Source organism: Rhopalosiphum maidis, chromosome 3, assembly GCF_003676215.2.
Source record: "Rhopalosiphum maidis isolate BTI-1 chromosome 3, ASM367621v3, whole genome shotgun sequence".
Lineage (NCBI taxonomy): Eukaryota > Metazoa > Arthropoda > Insecta > Hemiptera > Aphididae > Rhopalosiphum > Rhopalosiphum maidis.
Window position 1 is genome coordinate 25,596,566 of NC_040879.1, and position 20,284 is coordinate 25,616,849.

General features: G+C 34.1%; 3 protein-coding genes across 6 annotated transcripts; 1 reads left to right on the top strand and 2 right to left on the bottom strand.

Annotated features, from left to right (window-relative positions):
- Nucleotides 1-390: 390 nt before the first annotated feature.
- LOC113556619 (mucin-5AC-like) lies at nt 391-14,665 on the bottom strand. 4 transcript variants are annotated; one of them, XM_026961683.1, is made up of 5 exons: nt 14,485-14,665; nt 14,045-14,144; nt 9,178-9,466; nt 8,371-8,616; nt 391-2,561 (listed from the first exon to the last, which is right to left on the bottom strand). In XM_026961683.1, the coding sequence occupies exons 3-5, from the start codon at nt 9,443-9,445 to the stop codon at nt 577-579; spliced, it is 2,499 nt and encodes an 832-aa protein (XP_026817484.1). In that variant the 5' UTR covers nt 9,446-9,466; nt 14,045-14,144; nt 14,485-14,665; the 3' UTR covers nt 391-576. The 4 variants fall into 4 exon arrangements, with proteins under 4 accessions (XP_026817484.1, XP_026817483.1, XP_026817485.1 ...); XM_026961682.1 differs by having other exon boundaries at nt 14,449-14,665; XM_026961684.1 differs by lacking the exon at nt 14,485-14,665 and adding an exon at nt 14,348-14,379.
- A 2,723-nt stretch (nt 14,666-17,388) lies between these two features.
- Nucleotides 17,389-19,556, top strand: LOC113556864. The gene is made up of 4 exons (XM_026962064.1): nt 17,389-17,908; nt 17,984-18,211; nt 18,283-18,858; nt 18,917-19,556. Exons 1-4 carry the CDS (start codon nt 17,706-17,708, stop codon nt 19,542-19,544), a joined length of 1,635 nt encoding a protein of 544 aa, XP_026817865.1. The 5' UTR covers nt 17,389-17,705; the 3' UTR covers nt 19,545-19,556.
- A 76-nt stretch (nt 19,557-19,632) lies between these two features.
- Nucleotides 19,633-20,267, bottom strand: LOC113556300 (cysteine-rich PDZ-binding protein). The gene has a single exon (XM_026961156.1). It carries the CDS (start codon nt 20,155-20,157, stop codon nt 19,804-19,806), a length of 354 nt encoding a protein of 117 aa, XP_026816957.1. The 5' UTR covers nt 20,158-20,267; the 3' UTR covers nt 19,633-19,803.
- Between the last annotated feature and the right edge of the window lie 17 nt (nt 20,268-20,284).

Consider the following 20,284-nt stretch of genomic DNA (forward strand, 5'->3'; position numbering starts at 1 on the left):
GGACACAATCAGAATACAATTCACATTTCGTACGCACACGACGAGTTTGAGCGGCTCGCGCGTAATAGCGATATACCTATTGGCTATTTATTATAATAAATAACAATGTTATATCGTTATGAGCATGCGATATGCCTACACACAACGCATATACTATTATAATATTATGACGAGAGTATATAAATGACGTATATACAGAACGTTTGTTTATTTGTTTGTTTATTCTTTCATTCCAATACAATATGATATTATAGAAGAAAATACAATAATAATGACGACGATGATATATAATGACATATATTATAATTATATATAATTCGCAGAGTAATAGTTTTTTGTATTATACAAATATAGGTATAGTGTTTAAAATAAATAATAATAAAATAATAATAAAAAAAAAAAAAAATACACACCTATGTATTATTATATTTTAATTTCGCACATAGTGTTATATATATATTTAAAATGAATATTGGTGGTATATGATACGCGTGTATAATATTTTAAATAAACGTCACAGGTCGTCGTGACGACTGCTGTTTTTCATGTTCCTGTGAGGCTGACCCGCGGGGTCGGTCAGTTGGCCGAGGACCACATGGCTAACCGGGAACCGCTCCTCGACAACGGCAACGGAATGGATTTCTTCGCGGAGCCGTTTGCGGTCGGCGTGGAAACGGCCGTTACGCTGCTGCCGGCGGACTGCCGTCGTACCGGTATTTTCGACACGATGGGCGAACTGTTGACGCTGCTGTTGGTGGGCGACGGCGATGTTGACGAGGTCGACGATGCCGACGACGAACAGCACGATGTCGGGGCGGTGGACGACAGCGACAGCCGCAGGGTCGGCAGCTTCGTGGGCGATTTCGGTTCGGCCGCGGCGGGCGGTACCACACTCGAGCCGTACGCGTCGCCGTCGTCGTCGCAGTTGTTTTTGTTGTTATTTTTGCTGTTGTTGTTGTTGTTGTTGTTGTTGTTGTTGTTGTTGTTGTTAAGTGACACGCCGTTGCAGACGGTCTTCGCGACGTTTCCTAAGCCGTCGCCGCCGCCGCCGCTGTCCTTGACGACCACTCCTGCTCCGACGCCGTTCACCGGAGTATCGACGACGACGGAGTTGCAAGACGGTAACTTTGACTTGTCGGCGGCCAATACCACACCGTTGTTATTGCAATTATTGTCTTCGTCGTCCTCTTCTTCGTCGGACGAGAACGACGGCAGCGACGCGTCCTCGATACTGGTCGTGCCGCCGGCCACCACGTCTCGGCCATCGTCCACCGCGAGCGCGGCCACAGTAAAGCCTTTTTCGTACACGTCGGGGACGACCGCAGCGGCCCCGTCACCGATTATTGCGGTCTCAGATGCACCGCTGCCGCTGCCGCTGTCGACACTCGACGTCACGGACGGTCGTTTCCCGAACGTCGACATCGGCGGCGCCATGGCGGTCGTGGTGCACCAGTAATAGTCGTCGTCCACTCGGATTTCGCTGATCGCCGCCGCGGCGGACGGCTTGGCCGACTCGACACAAGCGACCGGAACCGCGGGCGTCGTGGTGCAGGGCTCAGGCGGAACAGTAACGTTATCGGCATTGGCCTCGGACGCGGTGCAGGCGACGACCGCAGCACCTGTGGCTCGCGGTATCGCGATTGCAGCAGTCACCGGAACAGTCGGCGGCACCACCGACGCGCTGTACTTGCGGGGTGGCGGTGGCGGTGGCGGATTGGCGTGTTTCGGTTCGTCGTTTTTCGGCGGTTTAGCCACCACCGGCTTGTCGCTGTCAACCGTTTTCAACGGAGCCGTCGCGTGTTTGTCCGGTACCCCGATCGTTACGTCTTTTTCCGCTTTGACTGCTTCGCCCTTGTCCGCCGTCACTACCACGTCTTTCGCCGATTCTACGGCCGCTACGTCTTTACTCTCCTTCTTCACCGCTGCTTGCTCATCGCTGCAGTCGTTCGTCGCCGCCAATGCGGAGGTGGTCACGTCTTTGTCCATCTGCACCCGGACACATTCCGATGACGGATTGACCGTACAGCACTGTACGCCGCTGTCCGGTGACGACTGCGCTTCAGCACCGGCAGGCGATGCACCGTACTCCAGAGTGCGGTATCGTAACGACCCGCCGTGATTCCGGGCCGGCCGTTCGACGTCCGCGGTTTCGTTTACCGTCGTCACCGTACACGGAGATTTCTGAACCGGCGCGGCCTTTGCAACGTGCACCGCCTCGACGCGGCCGCTTTCCAAGTCACCGTCCACGATATCCTTTTCCACGTCCACCACGCCACGGCTACCACTGTCACCGCCTTTGAACACCATTTGTCTCTGGTGCCACAAACGTTGTGCTTGTCCGCAGACCGTCGACAGAATGTTCGATTTCGCACATTTTGCTGCGTTGTCGTCGCATTTTTCCGGCGTCCCTATGACCACTTCCCCCTCGGTTTCCAGTTCGACGTGTAAACCGTACTTGCGACTCAGTTCGACCAGAGAGCGACTCAGTTCCGAGGCTGGCGGTCTGCTCAGTTGTTGTTGTTGCCCCTTATCAAACACCAACCGCAACGCAACCAACTGATCTATACAAACAATAATTCATAAAACATTATTTTTTTACAATGAATAGGTAATATACATTTATTCTTATTTTTATTTTATTTTTGTTTTTAATTGCGGGCCAACAATATTTAAATTCGTGTAATTGAATCACGAAATCACATTGTATTAATTGGTCCATTCGATATAAGATGAATATAACAAATATTATCAACTTGGTTCTACGTCGCAGTCTACGAAATAGTCGAAAATTGTGAAAGGGAAATTAAAATGGGCTAAGACATCATTCAACAATTATCTAACTTAATCTCATCAATATATTATAATAAATTATGTTAATACGTGTGTTAATTTATATTATTTTCCCTCGCTCCGAATTTGAAACCATAAAATATGCGCCTTGGATAGCGATACGACGATCAGTATCTTATATCATAATGTTAACGATTGCATCGTCACGGCAACCTGTCACTTTTATTACCTAGTCCCATCGTCGTGTATTAAGTATTATTAATTAACGCTGTTCTATAAATTGTGTTTCTGGTATTTATTATATGAATAATATGATTAAAAATCTCACTACTGTGTTATTTAGGGAATGTATGTATTCACCTAAATACAGCTGCATAGATGTTATGGACAAATATTATATTTTACATAGGTAGGTAGGTACACGTATACTTGGATATACTATTACGCGTATAACTTATTTAAGTTACATTTAATACTTATAAGTTGTAAGTTATTAACCAATATTAACGAATGAAGATTATCGTTTTAAAATAACAATCTAAAAACAAAGTAAATAGTTTATGTTAAGTAAAAGGCTCTTTTAAGCGTAAAATGTTACTGTATAAGATTAGTTGTACGTCATGGAATGTACATAATAAAAACAATTATTGCACTATACGAATTGTGAAAGTACAGGGTTGAAAACTATGAAACATAATCAGAGCTTGGAAATTATAGCACTAAAATTCAAAATAAAACTGTCAGGTAAATTTTTTATAATTTTACAAACCGTATGTACCTATGAATATATTTTTTTTAGAATATGGTAGTAGGTATTTAGGAACAGTATGTATTTAATTCCGATAATTGTAGTAGGACAATGCCTCTGATATTATTTTAAAAATAACCAAATTATTTAAAATGACTGGAATCAATTGTTTGATGTGATCGGCGATATCAACTGATAACATATCTATTACTTACTACTTGAAAATAATAGTACATGTTATCTTTCACATATTTGTATACTTTATTGGAGTATGTTAATTTACTTTATTATATAAAAAATATCTCCATAACTAGCACTTAAAACTCTAAATTAGCAAAATAGCACTAGAAACCCTTAAATAACTTATGTATAAATTAGTAAAATAAAATGTCTTCTACGGCATTAGAAAAGTACCTATAAAACAAATTTATATCTTTCTTTCGATGTATTATCGTTTCATGATTAATTAAAAAAACACGCATTTGCTAAAACGTCAAAGCTCTGGTCATAAACAACTATAAAAATTATCTGCTTTTTTAAGGTTTATACTTAAGAAATCCAATTATAACATAATAAAAATATCAATGTGATATACAAATATTATACACAAAATCCAATATTTTGTATGAGATGATTAATTTATAAATACACACACACACACATATGTATATATATATTGATAAATCATAAAATAATATATAATGTATGTATCATAATATTACAAGTATAATAACTATGAAACTATGAGAAATATAAATATATTGAATTTATTTAGTATAAAACGTTTTATTCATTTAATAAATACACAATAAAAATGTCCAATAGTAATAGGTATATTATGTACTATATAAATACTCTTTTATATATGTATTTTTAACATGTACTTATTTCATTGTTTTGTACATTTCAGTGTCAAACACATGATTAGATTTTTTCCATACCGTTAAAATACCTGATTATTTACTTTTTAGTACTTAACAGCCTAATTGTGAGTCGTAATAGTCCATTTAATACTTAGGTGAATACCAAACATACCTAACATAATAAAATATATAGATATTATTCGTGTATTATAAATATCACACAAGACATTTTTTTTCAGAAAAATATGAAATATTTGAATTTCGCCAATTGAAAGTAAAATAATTCATTACATCATGTGGTTATATACTTTTATAAGAGTTGAGATATACCTATTAAGTTTTATTTATGAAGCATATAGTTAGATTGCTATGAAAGCGTAGCGAGTGAACGCCAAATGGCAGCCAACAATAATAAATTGTTATGACCTGTTCTAATCGCGGTTTTCGGGTAAATTTATCTTTTAAAATAAATTGTCAATGGTTTTACATTCAGTTTTTAATATAAAATATTCAAATATATTTATTGCATTTCTTATTGGATAACTAGTCGTATAATTGACTTGTATAAAATAAACGTGGTTTTAATGGTTTTATCATATAAACTCGATTTACTACATTGAAGTGTAAATGGGTGATATTAACTATTAATAAAATGAAAGTTAAAGTCAAAATGACAAAATGCATTGAATCATAAAATTCTCTACACAATTTGTATATTCTACACTGCAGTTTATGCATATATCAGTGTACATCAATAATAATTTATTAAAAAAAGAAAATAACCAAATTTGAAAGTATTTTACAATCTCAAAAATAATTTATTCAACTTGAAAACTAATAAGCATTGGGTATATATAATATTATTATATAATTTATAATTTAAAGAATATAGTACATAATTATTAATTTATAATATACAATTATGTATACTGTACATTTTATTATATAAATCGAAGTTTCTTTTTATAAGTTATAAGTTATAACTAACTATATTAATAACTTAAGCTGGTAAGATTATTTATTCTTAACAGAATTAATATTGTATTACTAATATATCTACGAGGTGCTAATAATAGGTATCTAGATAAATTCATCGACATGTGATATATGTAGTCATATGTAAATATTAAGTATAAGTTAATACCACCAATTTGTCTTTTTGTATCTAATATAGAGATTGTTAAATAAATAAATACAAGTAGATTAACCATTATTTTATACGTTGAATTTTATGTAGGTAACTTGGAAGATTATAGCTTATAACTAATTGTACCAACTAGAATATTTATAATAATATAAGCTATAAAGTAAATCGTCATTTCAACATGGATATGTTATTCGTAAGATGTCACGGAATATAATAATAGAAATAGTAAAAATGTTAAACCTTTTTAGATCCTAGTGATTTTATATTAATAATATTTCAACACTTTCAACGTTGTTTTTACTTGACGTAAATGTAGGGTAAATTCAGATTCCGGATATTACGTAAGAGTAGCTGTCATATATATTATTATAATAATGTATTTCGGCAAAATAATAATTTATACTCGTATATAACACAAAATAAACACTCATATAATAGGTACTAGGTAATATCTTCACAGCTGATATATGCGATCCTTCTTAAGGGAGTTCAAATAACACTAATGACAAAGTGAAAATTGGTATCTGTTTTGACTCATTTAGTGACATAACCAATTTGAAAAGTAGGTAATGTAGTACTGACTGATCATATAACCTTAACTACCAATCTAATAGGAAGGCTTACGGAAAATCTGCTCAAAGTACAATAAACAACAACAATAGGCAATAGCGATACACTATCTTTTTCATTATTATAGTTCATATTATGTGCGAAAACATATAAATGGAATATAAATAAATATTAGGTAATAATAATTAATTATATTAATTAAACATATACATATATATTATATTAAATATTTATTTATTATTATTAATAATCTATGAAATACTAAATGGCACATTGTTACAGAAAACAAATCATAAGAGAAATAAAATACTTATCGTTCCTTTGAACTCTTCATTATAATTTAAACTATAAGGAAGAAGGTATAAACTAGATACGATCAGAATTGATCACACTAGGATCTCACATAGGTACTTGTAAGTTTAGACCAAATCACAATTATATCCTTCATGCAATGTATACAAATGACCGGTCAAACACATAGTACAAATTTTATAGCTGCTAAAAATAGATACAACATACTAGAAAATCTCCACAATTGTATCATGTTCAAATGTAAAAAATTCTAATGTTAGTTAATAACCTTATAGTTAATGTTCAAAAAAAAAAAAAAAATGTTAATGTATTTTAAACTACCATATTTTATTGGAAACCACGAGTATTAAAGTCATCATACTCGTATAGTAAGTACAATCAAACCAACGTATGTGATCGTAACTTTACAATTGTAACTTGTAAACCACAATAATAAATTATTCCTTACAAGGAACAGATTTCCAAAACAAATATTGAGTTCATTGATAATATTTTACAATACCTATAGTTAATTAACCTGGTTTATTTTTAATTATGTGTTTTGAATTATCCTTTAGGCTTTTACAAAAGAACAATTGATAAAAAAACTTATTATTACAAAACTGTTCTTTCTTTGTATTTTATTTTTTTACAATGTATACTAAAGTCTTAGCACCGACTTGGCCACTTCGACAAAATATTAATCTTAATAGGTAATTGTTAAAATATCAGCAGTAAGATATAAAATAATGATAAATTATGTATTATAAATTATATTTAATAATACACAACTTTAAAATGCCTTTAAGACTATATGCATTGTAATATAATATAATGTATTATATGCCTCGCAAAATTTAAGATGTCAATGTCATTGCTATATATATATTTGGCTACCGATTTCATGAAATCAGAAAAATGAGATTGTTGATTTCATGAATCAAGCCGCGGATATTTTTCTACTAAATACAGAATCATCAAATTTATTACGTTGTAGTTCTGTATATAATAGCCACAGATTTAGAAATATTTTTAGAAAAATATTAATTAAGAAATTTATTTTTACCAAAATCATTAAAATAAATAAATAAAAGAAAAAATATTTAAGCTGCTCGAAACGTAATTTCTCATTAAAGGATCAAAAGTTTTTTGCTTTTAGTTTTTTTCGATTTTTGTTTATATATATTTTGTTTTCAAGTCAAAAATATAAAAAATGTAATAAATACGATTCCGTAAGTTTTATTTAAAACTTTTTTTTTTTTATTTTTTTTTTTATATTACAGCAGTTAATAAATAACGAAAATACATGGTAAGAATTATTTTTTATAGTTTTATGTTCAAAATTTAACGAAATTCGTTTATAGGTAATAATTAGGTATATAAACTATATATAAACCTATATAAACTCAAGACCGTAACTGGAGGGAGGGCCCAGGGGTCCGGACCCCTCCGAAATTTTTAAAAGTAAAAATATTTTGGTGATGAATATAGTTTATTGACTATACATTTTCAACGTTTATATATAAAAAAATTTTGGACCCCTCCCCGAAATTTTTTTTCAGTTACGGTCTTGTATAAACTACAAACCTTTTTGTCACACATTCGTGTCGATTTCACGAATTTGGCACAATATTATGTAATGAATAGGTTATATTATATCTTAAATGTATGTACATATATATTTTAATAAATTTAACTTGGGCTTATTAAATTTGTATACAAGTTAAATTATATTCATATATATATATATTTATATGTATAAATTATACATATAAATTGTTAAATAAATACACAGTTACTTATTTAATCCAGCCAATAGTACATATTATTATGTTATAGGCGCGTATTAGCCTTAAAAAGTAAAACCAATTACCATTTAAACTGTAGTAAATATACGTGCCTGACTATATTTCAAATTATTATGCTTCTTTAGACATCAGTTTTTTTTATAATTTCTTTACCTTTTGATCCATCGTTGTGTTTACACACATAGATTTTTCTGCCATCTTCTTCTTTTAATGACAATTCATTTTCCAGCGACCCTTCGCTTAAAAATGATGAGGATACGCGCACGACCCTAGTCAATCCTGTTCTTGTGACACAATCGCCATTATAAGCATCCGCTGAAAACGCTGGATTATCAGTGCCACTATTCTTCAGTTGTTGGTTTTTCACAGGAGCCGATGTTTGTAATACGAGATTTTTGTCTGTTGAAAAATAAACACATTTACATTAAAAAAAAAATAATAAAAATAAAAACCTTTTATATAATAATATAAAAATATTGTTATTTATATAACTAATATATTTTTATGAACTTAACCAAAACACAATATATTATGTATGTATAATAAATAAACGCGATCAAAGTAATTTTGTTGTATATATATAAATACTAAAATGTATTTGAATAATTCAATATTAGCAATAATTCATTGTTGTCACCACTTGAATATTTTGTACGAAAATAGTACCTACAAAGATATCAGACATTCGTATGGAATGAGTAGACATTTGGTGAGACGTCATTGGAATCTCTATAACATTGATTAAATATACAGTGTATTACTATAGTCAACAGATTCCAATGCGCACGTTGTGTCCCAACACATAATTCTAATTTTCTGATTTCTATTTTGAATTGATAGTATAAAAAATTATCATATATTCCAGGAGTAGTCCATAACACTATAATATGTCTATGTACCATGTATAATAACTAATAAATGTACAACGCTATAAATATGTATAATAATCATATTAATTACCTGAATTGCTTTTCCACCATAACGATGACCAGTCGTGTTCTCTTCTCTTACAGTAAATAAAATATATCGCAACAATTGCCAAAATCAATAGCATCGTGCACAGGATAGTCGTCCATACCACAGCGGACATATTACTCGCGCCGCAATGCTGCTGCCCTTCGTCTGCCATCACTGCGTTTTTCGTACTTGTAGTTGTGATGATGAATAATAACAGTAGTACAAAACGCGTGAAAATGTCACTCTTCCACCGTGGCCGGGGCCACCACATTATTAGATTTTCCCACGAGCTCTGTAAGAAAAGTTATCAAAACGCCGATAAGTAAACATAAGAAAAAAACTATTATATTATTATACTATAGAGTGTTAATTTTTTATAATATCTATATACGTTCTAACTATAATATTACGTTAACTCTATATACTATATACGCATATACATACAACCGAACATTTTTCTTGTGGGTAAATTGACCAATTAACAAACACGCTTTCGTTGATTCGATGAAAGCGCTTACCAAAAATAAACTCACAAGCCACGGATGTGATGCTGATGCTGCTATATGCCGGCTCACCGTGTTTCTCTCGAAGAATGCAGTTTATCGGACGTGTCGTGGGTGCGCCGGGAAAGAGAGAACCTGTCTGCCAGGTACAGCTACCATCTTTGCCTACTTTTACAATCTCGATAATATATCGTGTACGATACATATACTATATACACAACTATAATACAATATATAAGCATATTGCGTGTATATTGGTCTCACGCGTGCGAGATGAGCAAATTAAATACATATTTTAAGTATGTACACAAATATAAGTACCTACATATTCAAACGCCTCACGTGACGACGCAGGAAGGCAGGTCATAATAATATGATATTAATTATAATAAAGAATTCGCTCTTCTCGTAAGCAGTGGACTAGTATAATGGTATACACACATTAGAGAGAACCACGGTACACCGATATTTATCATCTCTGTTCCACGCATGACGCATGGTATAGGTATAGTAAAAGCGCTCTAATGAATATCAATCATAATAATGAGTGACGATGAATGATTTTAGAGCCGAACACGTCCTGTTATAAAAGCGAAAGAAAATTATATTCTCAAGGGCATCTGCAAGCTCATAGACGTATTTGTATATTGTATTTTTTGGAAAAGGAGGGGAAATATAGTATATGTATATTATTAATAATAAGTATGCTATTGACGAGGTCCAATCCCAACAATAAACTCAGTATTATATATAAACGTAACATGTATACCATACATAGATACACAAGTGGCGTATACAAGGGGAGTATGCAGTGGGTGATAGATAGATGCCCCCTATAATACGCGTTATATGTAAATTATTTTGTAATTAAGGGGCCGCTACACCAACATTTATTTTCTCTATCTATCTCCCACATAATATATTAATATAGGAAAAAATATATTCCGTATTTCCACGATTACGACTCTCTGCATGGTTCAATTTAGGGCAAAAGCACTTATTATACATTTTATAAAGAAGAATATTTAGTATTTACTGTGCAATTAACTCGATCGATTTTTTTATATTTACATTTTTTATAAATATAAGAATGTTTTAATTTAAAATAATTTCTATTGTTTTTAACCATTAATAACTTATTCAAAAATGTAAATATTAAAAATCTATCCGGTTTTACACAATAAATATTCTTCTTTATAAAATATAAAGTAGGTGCCTTTGCCAAAAACTGGACCAAAAAGTCGTAATCGTGGAAGTACGGAATATCTTTGTTCCTATATTATGTAAAAGATAGACAGAAAAAACAAATTTTGGTGTGGCGGTCCCTTAAATATTTAAAATACTATATCATTAATGTTATTTTTTTTTCATATAATCGTAGTTTGTACATACATAGTTGGTATGTATATGAATTGAGTAGCCAATTATTTTTACTTTATTTTAATTTATATATACATTCAAACACACACACACACATATGTATGTATATATATATATATATATATATTGGTGACAACCCTCTTAAAAAAATTATTGATATACGCTACTTACGCCATTGACATACATATAGTGGAGAATGGTAACTATATAAGTCGACAAAATAGCCACGATTGACAAACTCAACGGCCATATAAGGTATTTCAAACATGTCTTGCTGCAACTTGTAGTATTTAGTATAATACATGGAAACTTTATAACATGTGATAACTGATAACTAAAAAAATTCTATATTCTAACAATTTTTTCTATCGTTCACCAAGAGTGTGGAGTTGTGATGTAAAATTTTTATTATCATTACCCTCGTCTCTATTGTGAAATCAGTATACAAAAACAATTCCTAATCATATACTTATATTACATAATTATAAGACAAAATTGATAAATTTATTTCAAATGCTATTTCAATTTTTTTCCGAAAAAAAGTTCCATAACAACGTCGATAGTTTTATGTTCGTTATTTTTATACTTCAAATATTGCATACATAGCATATTATGAAATTTGTTTTCGATCATATGATTAAGCTAGACAGAAATGTCATAACTAATAGAGAATTTGTGGTTTTACTGTCTTTATATATTATAATATATTATTATATTAGGCAGACAAAGCAGTCTGGCAGTATAATCGCAAATTGTAAAAGCTCTGCTTAAACCTTATTGTATGGAGTGATCGATTAGCCTCCAGGAAACTCGTTTTTGGAGTTTAATCATTAAGTATGTATAACTGCAGAAAAATGGTTAAAAAGAACCTACACATATTATTAGATTTGTTATTTTCGAAACACGGCATGTCGGCGTTTTCTATTTTTAACGAATTCTTTAGTCTCTCGTCGTTCGGTGTCCCCATCCTTCTTCTCATTCTCCGAAAAAAAATCTTTATATACGCCCCTAGCTGTAGTATAACATAATAATATATATACACGCACGAGCCACGGATACGGCCGGTCGTATAAACAATGTGATAAACATTGTATATACATTATACATATATAAGTATACATCATGTACCTACACAATCTACGATGATATGTGTATGGTATGTGTGGGGATGCACTCGTCAATGCAGCGGAGAACGCTGGCGCATGCAGCACTCTCTCCCGTGGTCGCAACCGACATGACCTCCAACCGGATATATGTAGCCGGCACCGTCGTCGGCCCACCCGCGGCACAATGTCACGGTCACCGTGCGCCAGGCGAACGTGTATTATATAGGCAATAATAATGATATGAAACTCGATGGATTTGTTTTTTTATGGGTGTCTGGTGCGGTTTTGTCGCGGTGAGATACGGCGAGCGGTTTGATTTCTTGCTTAAACTTCGGCGACCGGTTGTGTGCGTATATTATACATTTAACGTATACATGTATTTTAAAGGTATATTAAGTAAGCATATCTATATATCCTAAACGCGACGGATCCGAAAATGTTTACCTGGGTCCCCGAGCGGTGTGTACCACGAGAAAGTGCCGCCGCCGGCCGGTTTTCTACTGTATACGCGTGTCGGTCTTACGACCACCGGGTACGTACGGGACGTCACCTACAGGCTGTACACATTCGTCGTACTGTATAGGCATGACCATATAGGCACATAGGAGACTTACAACATTCGTATACGTTTAAGTAACATGCGAGATGTATGATAACATTATAATATATATGTATGTGTATTAGTAAGTAGTAACGTACTAACGTATATATATACTATGAAATGTGCGATGTGCGTGTATTTAGATATTTAGTATCACAACTGGACGTAAACTTCGGTGACATACGATGCGTGATGTGTCTGCCCGATATTTATAATTCACCCGCACGACATAATATGTACTTGAAAGAAACGTACCTATAGTACTAACTACTAACTACACTAAAATGTGTAATAATAGGGAACATAATATTATATAGTAGAACAACGACGACAGCGGTGCGGTCAGCTGCATTTCGGCGCATCCGGTTTCGTGGTGGTATTATTATTATAATAATTATCTCCATCATCAACGCGTATATAGATACACGACAGCGGGCCGACAGGGGTTGTGCACTTGCGCCAGACGCATTGTATACACAACCCTAACGAAACCTGTTGCGCTTGCGCGGTGCTATTGTCCTGTTGCGTATATTATTATTATGTATATATTATTATTATACCTACGTAATATTGTGTTGGCGTGAACATGACAGTGACGGCGGGAAAAATAGTATTCTCACCGCGTACGCATACACATACTCGTCGTTTCACACAACAATTACTTACCTATCGTATAATAATAATATAACTATTACCAACATAGGTGTACAATATATCATATCGTTTTCTCGGCACGATATTATATGCTACCGTCGATACTGAATTTATTGGCCGACTGTGTAATTAGTCTCGTCGGAATAATTCATATCGTTATTCTATACGCGCGGATAACCGTAGGTATATTATTTCCGGAGTGCGTCCTGCGCGAAAAAGAGAAAATTTCGACCTATATGTTAACGGGTCCGTTTCAGTTAAGCCAATGCAATTAATCGTATATAGGTATAGATTATAATATATGCGTAGCACGCGGTACCCGTGGGTATATATATAGGTATATCGTATATATATTCGAGCGCGATATGCACTCCAGATCATTATAAATACATACCTACATAATCCTTAATATATAAATTTTAAAATTTTAAATTACCTACGTTACGGTACGCGTCACGTCACAGCCGTAGTATAGGTATAATATTTATATATATCGACTACGTAATTAATTGACAGCTCTGTTTAAAAATGTCGCGCAGTTATATATACATAAGCGATAAGATATATATTATGTACCTATTGTATATACAGTCATGGTATAATGAAAATAATATATGAATACTCACTCGAAATGTCGACGCTCAATTGTTTCGTGAAAAACAAAATATGTCTGTTTATTTCGCCGTCAACGTTTATGCAGCCGCAAAATGGTCTCGTGGTGAAAATCTGTTTCGATCGGAAAAACAACAATTAAACTTCATATAATGTACAAATATTTTATAATAAATAAAATGAGCCACGAGCGCAATTAAGTTCGGCGGAACGTTATTGCAATCTTCGTTTTTCCACATAATAATATAAATTTTAAACACCGTATCTCAAATAGTATTATCATTTTTATTATTATAGTAATATATTATGTTACTCACAACCATATACAAGCACACCTATGCGTATATATTGTTACGATAAACTTAAATAAAATAATATTTTATACAAATATATACGATAAGCATTTACGATGACTTACGAGTGGGTAGATAAACGCGCCAATAATTTTTTTTACCTAAAAAGTGTTATTATATATAGTCGCGGCGTATTACGATGTATAATAATATTATATTGCACTATTATCTGCAGCACGAACTGCGCGCAGATCGACGACGATATTGCGACTGATACACGTACCGCACACCGCACGAGAAGAACACGGTACGACTGTGAGTGCGGACCCCGCCGAGACGCTCTTCGCCGGCACTATAAAAAAACATGCGGCGGCGGCGACGTTGTGGATTTTCGACGGAGCGCGGTGCGTGTACAATTTCACTATTCGCCCGCGAGCCGCATGCCTACAACTTTTACGCCGTGTCGCGCGCACACGCACGTCGCACGTACACGCAACGGCTCTGGGCGGCGTGCGTGGTGTGTATATTTAATAATATTAATATAATAGAATTATTATTACGTGTGTTTTTTCGGGTATGTCATTATAATATCGTCGTCGTCGTCGTCGCTGTCGTCGGCGTCGGCGGCGGATGGGTCGGAGGTGTACGCGGCCCCGTAAACGTTTGGTAGGCGGCGAACAACCGGTTTTCGGTCGCCACCGCCACCGCCGCCGCCGCTGCCGCCGACCGTTTGGCTTTTCACTCGAAGCCACTAAAAAATATGATAATATTTACGGCGATACGCGATGTGTCGCCGCCGCCGCCGTTAATGGGCATCATATATTTGAACGTGGACGTGCAAACGACTGTATGCCACCTCGAAATTACCATATTTAATTTGGATTTCCGTCGGTTTAACGCCGTTGTAACGCGTCGTATTCCAACGGCGCGCGCGGTGACGAGGATCAACTCGATTAACGCGCTTTTGTCAGCAACAGATGAATAGAACTTAAACGATCTTTATATAATATTATTGTACGATTTACGTAGGTACCTGCGTTGTATTGTATACCTACGCACCGCCGGTTACGCCGACTTATCGTCATCATTCCTATAACATTATAATACATAGCGACCAGCTATATAATGTTTAAATGTGTGATATACCTACACAATGGTGTGTCTACGACGAGAACAATTCGGTGTTTAGTAGAAATGAAAAAAAAAAAAAATTCCATCGCCGTAGCAAATATAATAATATATGATACTATCATACCTACATATTATTATTATTATGCAGACAGGTATGCTTACAGGTTCGGACGAGTTGTTAATATAGAAAGCTAAAGCTGCAGCAGTAGATAAGCCGCCGCGGGAGTTGGGGGGGTTCACACGCACGTAGGTATATAATATAGGCAGTACAAATTGAATTGATGTTAAATATATACAATTTTAGTATGGAATATGTATAGCTATTATGCGTTTTTCTTTATTTTTATTGTGATTATATTACCATAGTAAAATGTTTTTATGTACCAGTGCAGATTGCATGTATCCCATTTCATCGACCGTGTGGCGTGTCGACCGCATAATAATTAATAACAATAAATATCATATCACTTAAACAATGGGCGCATAATATTGTGGGCACGATGTGACAAAACGCCGTGACCACTTCATAAACTTTAACGTTCGACAATAATACGATCGATAAAAAATATTTCATCTATTTGGTCGACGGATTGTATTTTATATCTTGTATAGGCGCAGTGACTTAATTCCTGGCGGCGCAGAGATTTTTCCCGATTTTTTCTTAATTTTCCGACTCAACAACGCTCCAAATTCTTGATAAATCCCTGCCTGACAAACAATTTATTTCCACCACTATCATTTTTTTTTACAAAAATAAAAAATTTTCATAGAATTCTTCGAATAGTAAAGACTTTATTATTAAATTCTTAAAAATAAATAATGCAGTGGTTTATTTACTTACAGGAAAATAATAAAAAAATTATAGATGAAAATGAAGTCATTAAAATGTCGCTAATGAATGACTTTATCATACAAAACAATCTTTAGATCACATGCCTAATACAATAATAAAAAATTGGGGAACTCGTTTTGCTATATAAAAAAATTAGTTACTGTTCTTACTTTTTATACGTACTTATGGAGATATTTAGAGATCAACTATAATAAGCATAAATTGAATATGAGAGCACTATAGCATAAAGCAGACAGCAGTGGATAAAGAATGCCGACGGGCGTAATTATTACACCAGCTATACCTATACCAACTCCGTACAAAAGCACTATTGTATATTCTAGAGAAAATTATACAATTTTGTACCTAACAAATAAATACTTTACATTTGAAAATATAAATTATAGGTAAAGTCGTAAAGGTAACTATTACGACCAATGAACCTATCTATACAAAATTTCAGAATTTTCTGCTGCTGCAAAAATATATGTTAGCGCTGGGCAATTTACGATACCGATTTTGTGCATTATATAATATAAAATGAGATGTACTGACCGACCAATCAACATATACAGCCAAAACTATGATAGCTATATTAGTTAAACTCTTGAAGTTTTTTTTTTACCACAATTTAGGTACGCACTCAAAAAATATTTTTAAAAATGGGCTCATCCAGGGACTTTTTGACTCACGAAAAACGAATAGCTTTTTGTTTATACTGGGTTTCCATTGGTTACCTGTATTTTATATTTGGCCAAAACCGCTTAAATTACTGCGTTTAAAATCTGTGTAATTTATACGTCTAACGGAGCTACAGACGCCCATACAGGATCAGCTAGTTCTGTTTAAAACCACATATATCATAATTTGGCACTAACGCAGCAGTTATTTTTATTTACTTACCCGATTTTTTTTTGTTTTTATATTTGGATACAATATTATCTACACGTTGTCGGCGAAACGCGAATTGATAATACTTCGTTTACCGATTCAGTAGCGTTTGGACACAGACCGAGACATAGATGGCGCGACCAAAATGGCGTCCGCCGTGGCAACTAAAACTTGTAATATTATACCCCTGCCCCATGGCATCCACGACAGTGTGTCGAGAAAGTGATATCGCGAGGAGCGGGAGCGTTTCGAGTTCGAGTGATATCAACATTCAACGGAGTTGTTCGCACTACGCATTGCACGGTCCGATTTTCGATTTTGTTCTTCGTTCAGACGGTTTTTTCTCTCGACGACGTTTTTCGTTTTTTGTTACCTCGGATGACTATGAACCGCACCAATGTCTATTGAGTTTACCTTGTCCATTACTATCAGCAATTTTTGTATGTGCTCGATAATGGTCCGTTTTTCTATGCGGGACATGTTCTAGTGTCATCTCCGCGCAATGCGTTCGGCGTACCTTTACTTACAATGACTAGTTTAGTATTTAAAGGCGTTGCCATCATGGACGCTACTATTGATTCGAATTCCGACGAACCGAAAAGAAAATGTCTCACCAAATCCGAGTATAACGCAATGGTTGACTGGATAGACTCGTTGATAAAAAATAACAATGATTTTATTCTCAACCGGTATGGTCTGTTAGCTTCAAACGCACTCAGTAAATATCCCCAGTAAGTTCTATAGATGTAATGCTTACTTTATTTTATTCATTCTGTAATCTATTAAATTGTATTGTTGTCATATAGCTTACATAGAAACACTGTACTAAGTATTGTCGACGGTCGCATTCAACAATATGTTCGGCAGCGACATCATAAGGTATTTTCTAGTCCTTCCAATGCTAATTCCCCTTCACATTCTCCATCCACATCTAGGAGTTCTGCTACAGCAAAATCTAAACTATATATGAATCATCGTCAGCAAGACCACATTAATAAACAATTAATCAATTCCACAAAAACAATGAATGAGAGGCAAGACATTTTTTTATTCAATATAATCTAATTTAGTTTGTTTTGTTTATTAATATTGTATTTATCTATAGGTATAAGGATTTAGTAGCTAATGGTACTGTATCATCTCCATTAATCGCGTTGGCTGATAAATTGCGTATGCCAGCTATGTTGGTCGCAAAATTTGTACTCACCGATCTGATAAAAGAAGAAAAATTGAAAGAGAAACTTGATCAGCAACATTATAACAATGACGATAGTTTAAATAGTAGCATACTAGTTGATACAAGTGGTGTATCAAATGTTAGTAACTTACAAAATGATAGTTATACAGAATCAAAACAAAATGTTAGTTTCAATGACTCAACAGCTAAAGAATTGGATTCTTCGTTTAGTATTGATGAACAGTTATCTAAACAGTTAAACTGGCTTACCTGTAAACTGCGTTCAATGCATAAATCTGAAATAGCATTAAACCAATCTGATAATAGCTTTAATACTAGTCATTCATACAGTATGCCACCAACTAATAAAAGTTCAAATTTAACACCACATCAATTGGCCATGTCTACTTGGTTGATACGTAAAGATCCACAGTTGGCTTATGAAGTATATAAATCTTCTGTCGTTGATGGCTATTATGGATCATGTGTGGAATTTATCAAAAGGTAAAATCTATTTGGTTATTTTTATTATTGTTATCTTATCATATTTATTGTCTTACAGCTGCAATGGCAAACGCTTTGAACAAATTTTGAAACAAAATATGACATGTTTGACAAAGTCCCAGACAAACAGACCGGGAAGAAATTATACAACTGAAAAGGAATGCAGAATTCGTGGTTTAGATATGACACCTGATGTGGTTCTTAGCGAACCTATTGCCATTTCTTTATCTGATGCCGACGATTTGAAAAATAGTCAAGAATATATAGCAACTAACTATGTTGGAGGTAATGAAAATGAAATTAGAGTGTTAAATTGGATAGAGTCAAAAGCAATGTTTGGTGGCCCAGATCAATTACGTAAGGCTACTCAAAGCCAATTATTTCCTTACTGGAATCGTTATGGTCCTGGAGCTGTAATTTATTGGTTTGGACATATTTTGGAGGATAATGAAAAATATCATGGCGTCCATGCTGGCGTTTCAATAAATAAATATAATACTGACGGAACTTCCACAAGCGTTACTTCACCTTCCAAAATTGAATCTGCTGAATTGTCTGCGTTCAATTTTTGGTCAAAATATTGTTTATTAATGGATGGATTTCCTGCCACTAATAAAATTGTTATGCATAACCGTCAAAATGCTTTAAAAAAGAAAAACTCAACTACAGTTACAATGACAGTTTAATTTTTTAAAAAGTAAAACATTTTTGTAAAAATAAACACATTATTTTATAATATTTTTAGTTTAAAAAACATACATAATATTTGTGAGACCTGTTGAAATAAAAATAAGTAATTTAAATATTGATTATAGAATATAGAATTTATAATCAATAATATTACACTTACAATAAAATGATCTTACATTTAGTAGGGTAAAATTATTTCAGTTGTTACAGTTATGCTGTAATTAATATAGTTTTATGTGACATGTTAAATTTATTTCAAGTTGCAGATTGTTTATAAGATTTAGTGTTTAAAATTCGTACACCACACATGGCACATATACCTTTCTTGTACGCGCAACTTTGACAATAATGTCTACCTGGTTCGTGCACTTTCTGTTTGCATATTCTGCATACACCAAATGAATACATAACCGAAGATGATCCCGTCTTAAGTGCAGATTTTGAAGATACTTTTGAGCCAGATAGAGTCTTGATTTTTCCAATAGTTTGCAAATGTTTGTTGTCCTGTTTTTTTACTGAATTTGTATCAATAGCATTACGACAACCCTGTTTCCAGGGGTCAGGAGTGGCTGTCACGCCCAATTTTTTCTCACATTTCTCGCACACCATTTTAAACACAGAAATTTAATAATCGTTTTAATATGCGAATGTTAGTGTATAAAAAAACAGCTTATATTTTGTTGGCTTGTTGCATAAATGTAAACGGAAATTATGATAATAATTCTAATAGGTGATA

Coding starts and splice junctions, on each gene's coding strand:
- LOC113556619 (XM_026961681.1), bottom strand. CDS start 9,882: ATGTATCGTACACGATATATTATCGAGATTGTAAAAGTAGGCAAAGAT. Junction 8,617..9,177: donor ATGGTGGAAAAGCAATTCAG/GTAATTAATATG, acceptor ATTTTTCAACAG/ACAAAAATCTCGTATTACAA. Junction 2,562..8,370: donor ACACAACGATGGATCAAAAG/GTAAAGAAATTA, acceptor TTGTTTGTATAG/ATCAGTTGGTTGCGTTGCGG.
- LOC113556864 (XM_026962064.1), top strand. CDS start 17,706: ATGACTAGTTTAGTATTTAAAGGCGTTGCCATCATGGACGCTACTATT. Junction 18,212..18,282: donor ACAAAAACAATGAATGAGAG/GCAAGACATTTT, acceptor ATTTATCTATAG/GTATAAGGATTTAGTAGCTA. Junction 18,859..18,916: donor TGTGTGGAATTTATCAAAAG/GTAAAATCTATT, acceptor ATTGTCTTACAG/CTGCAATGGCAAACGCTTTG.
- LOC113556300 (XM_026961156.1), bottom strand. CDS start 20,157: ATGGTGTGCGAGAAATGTGAGAAAAAATTGGGCGTGACAGCCACTCCT.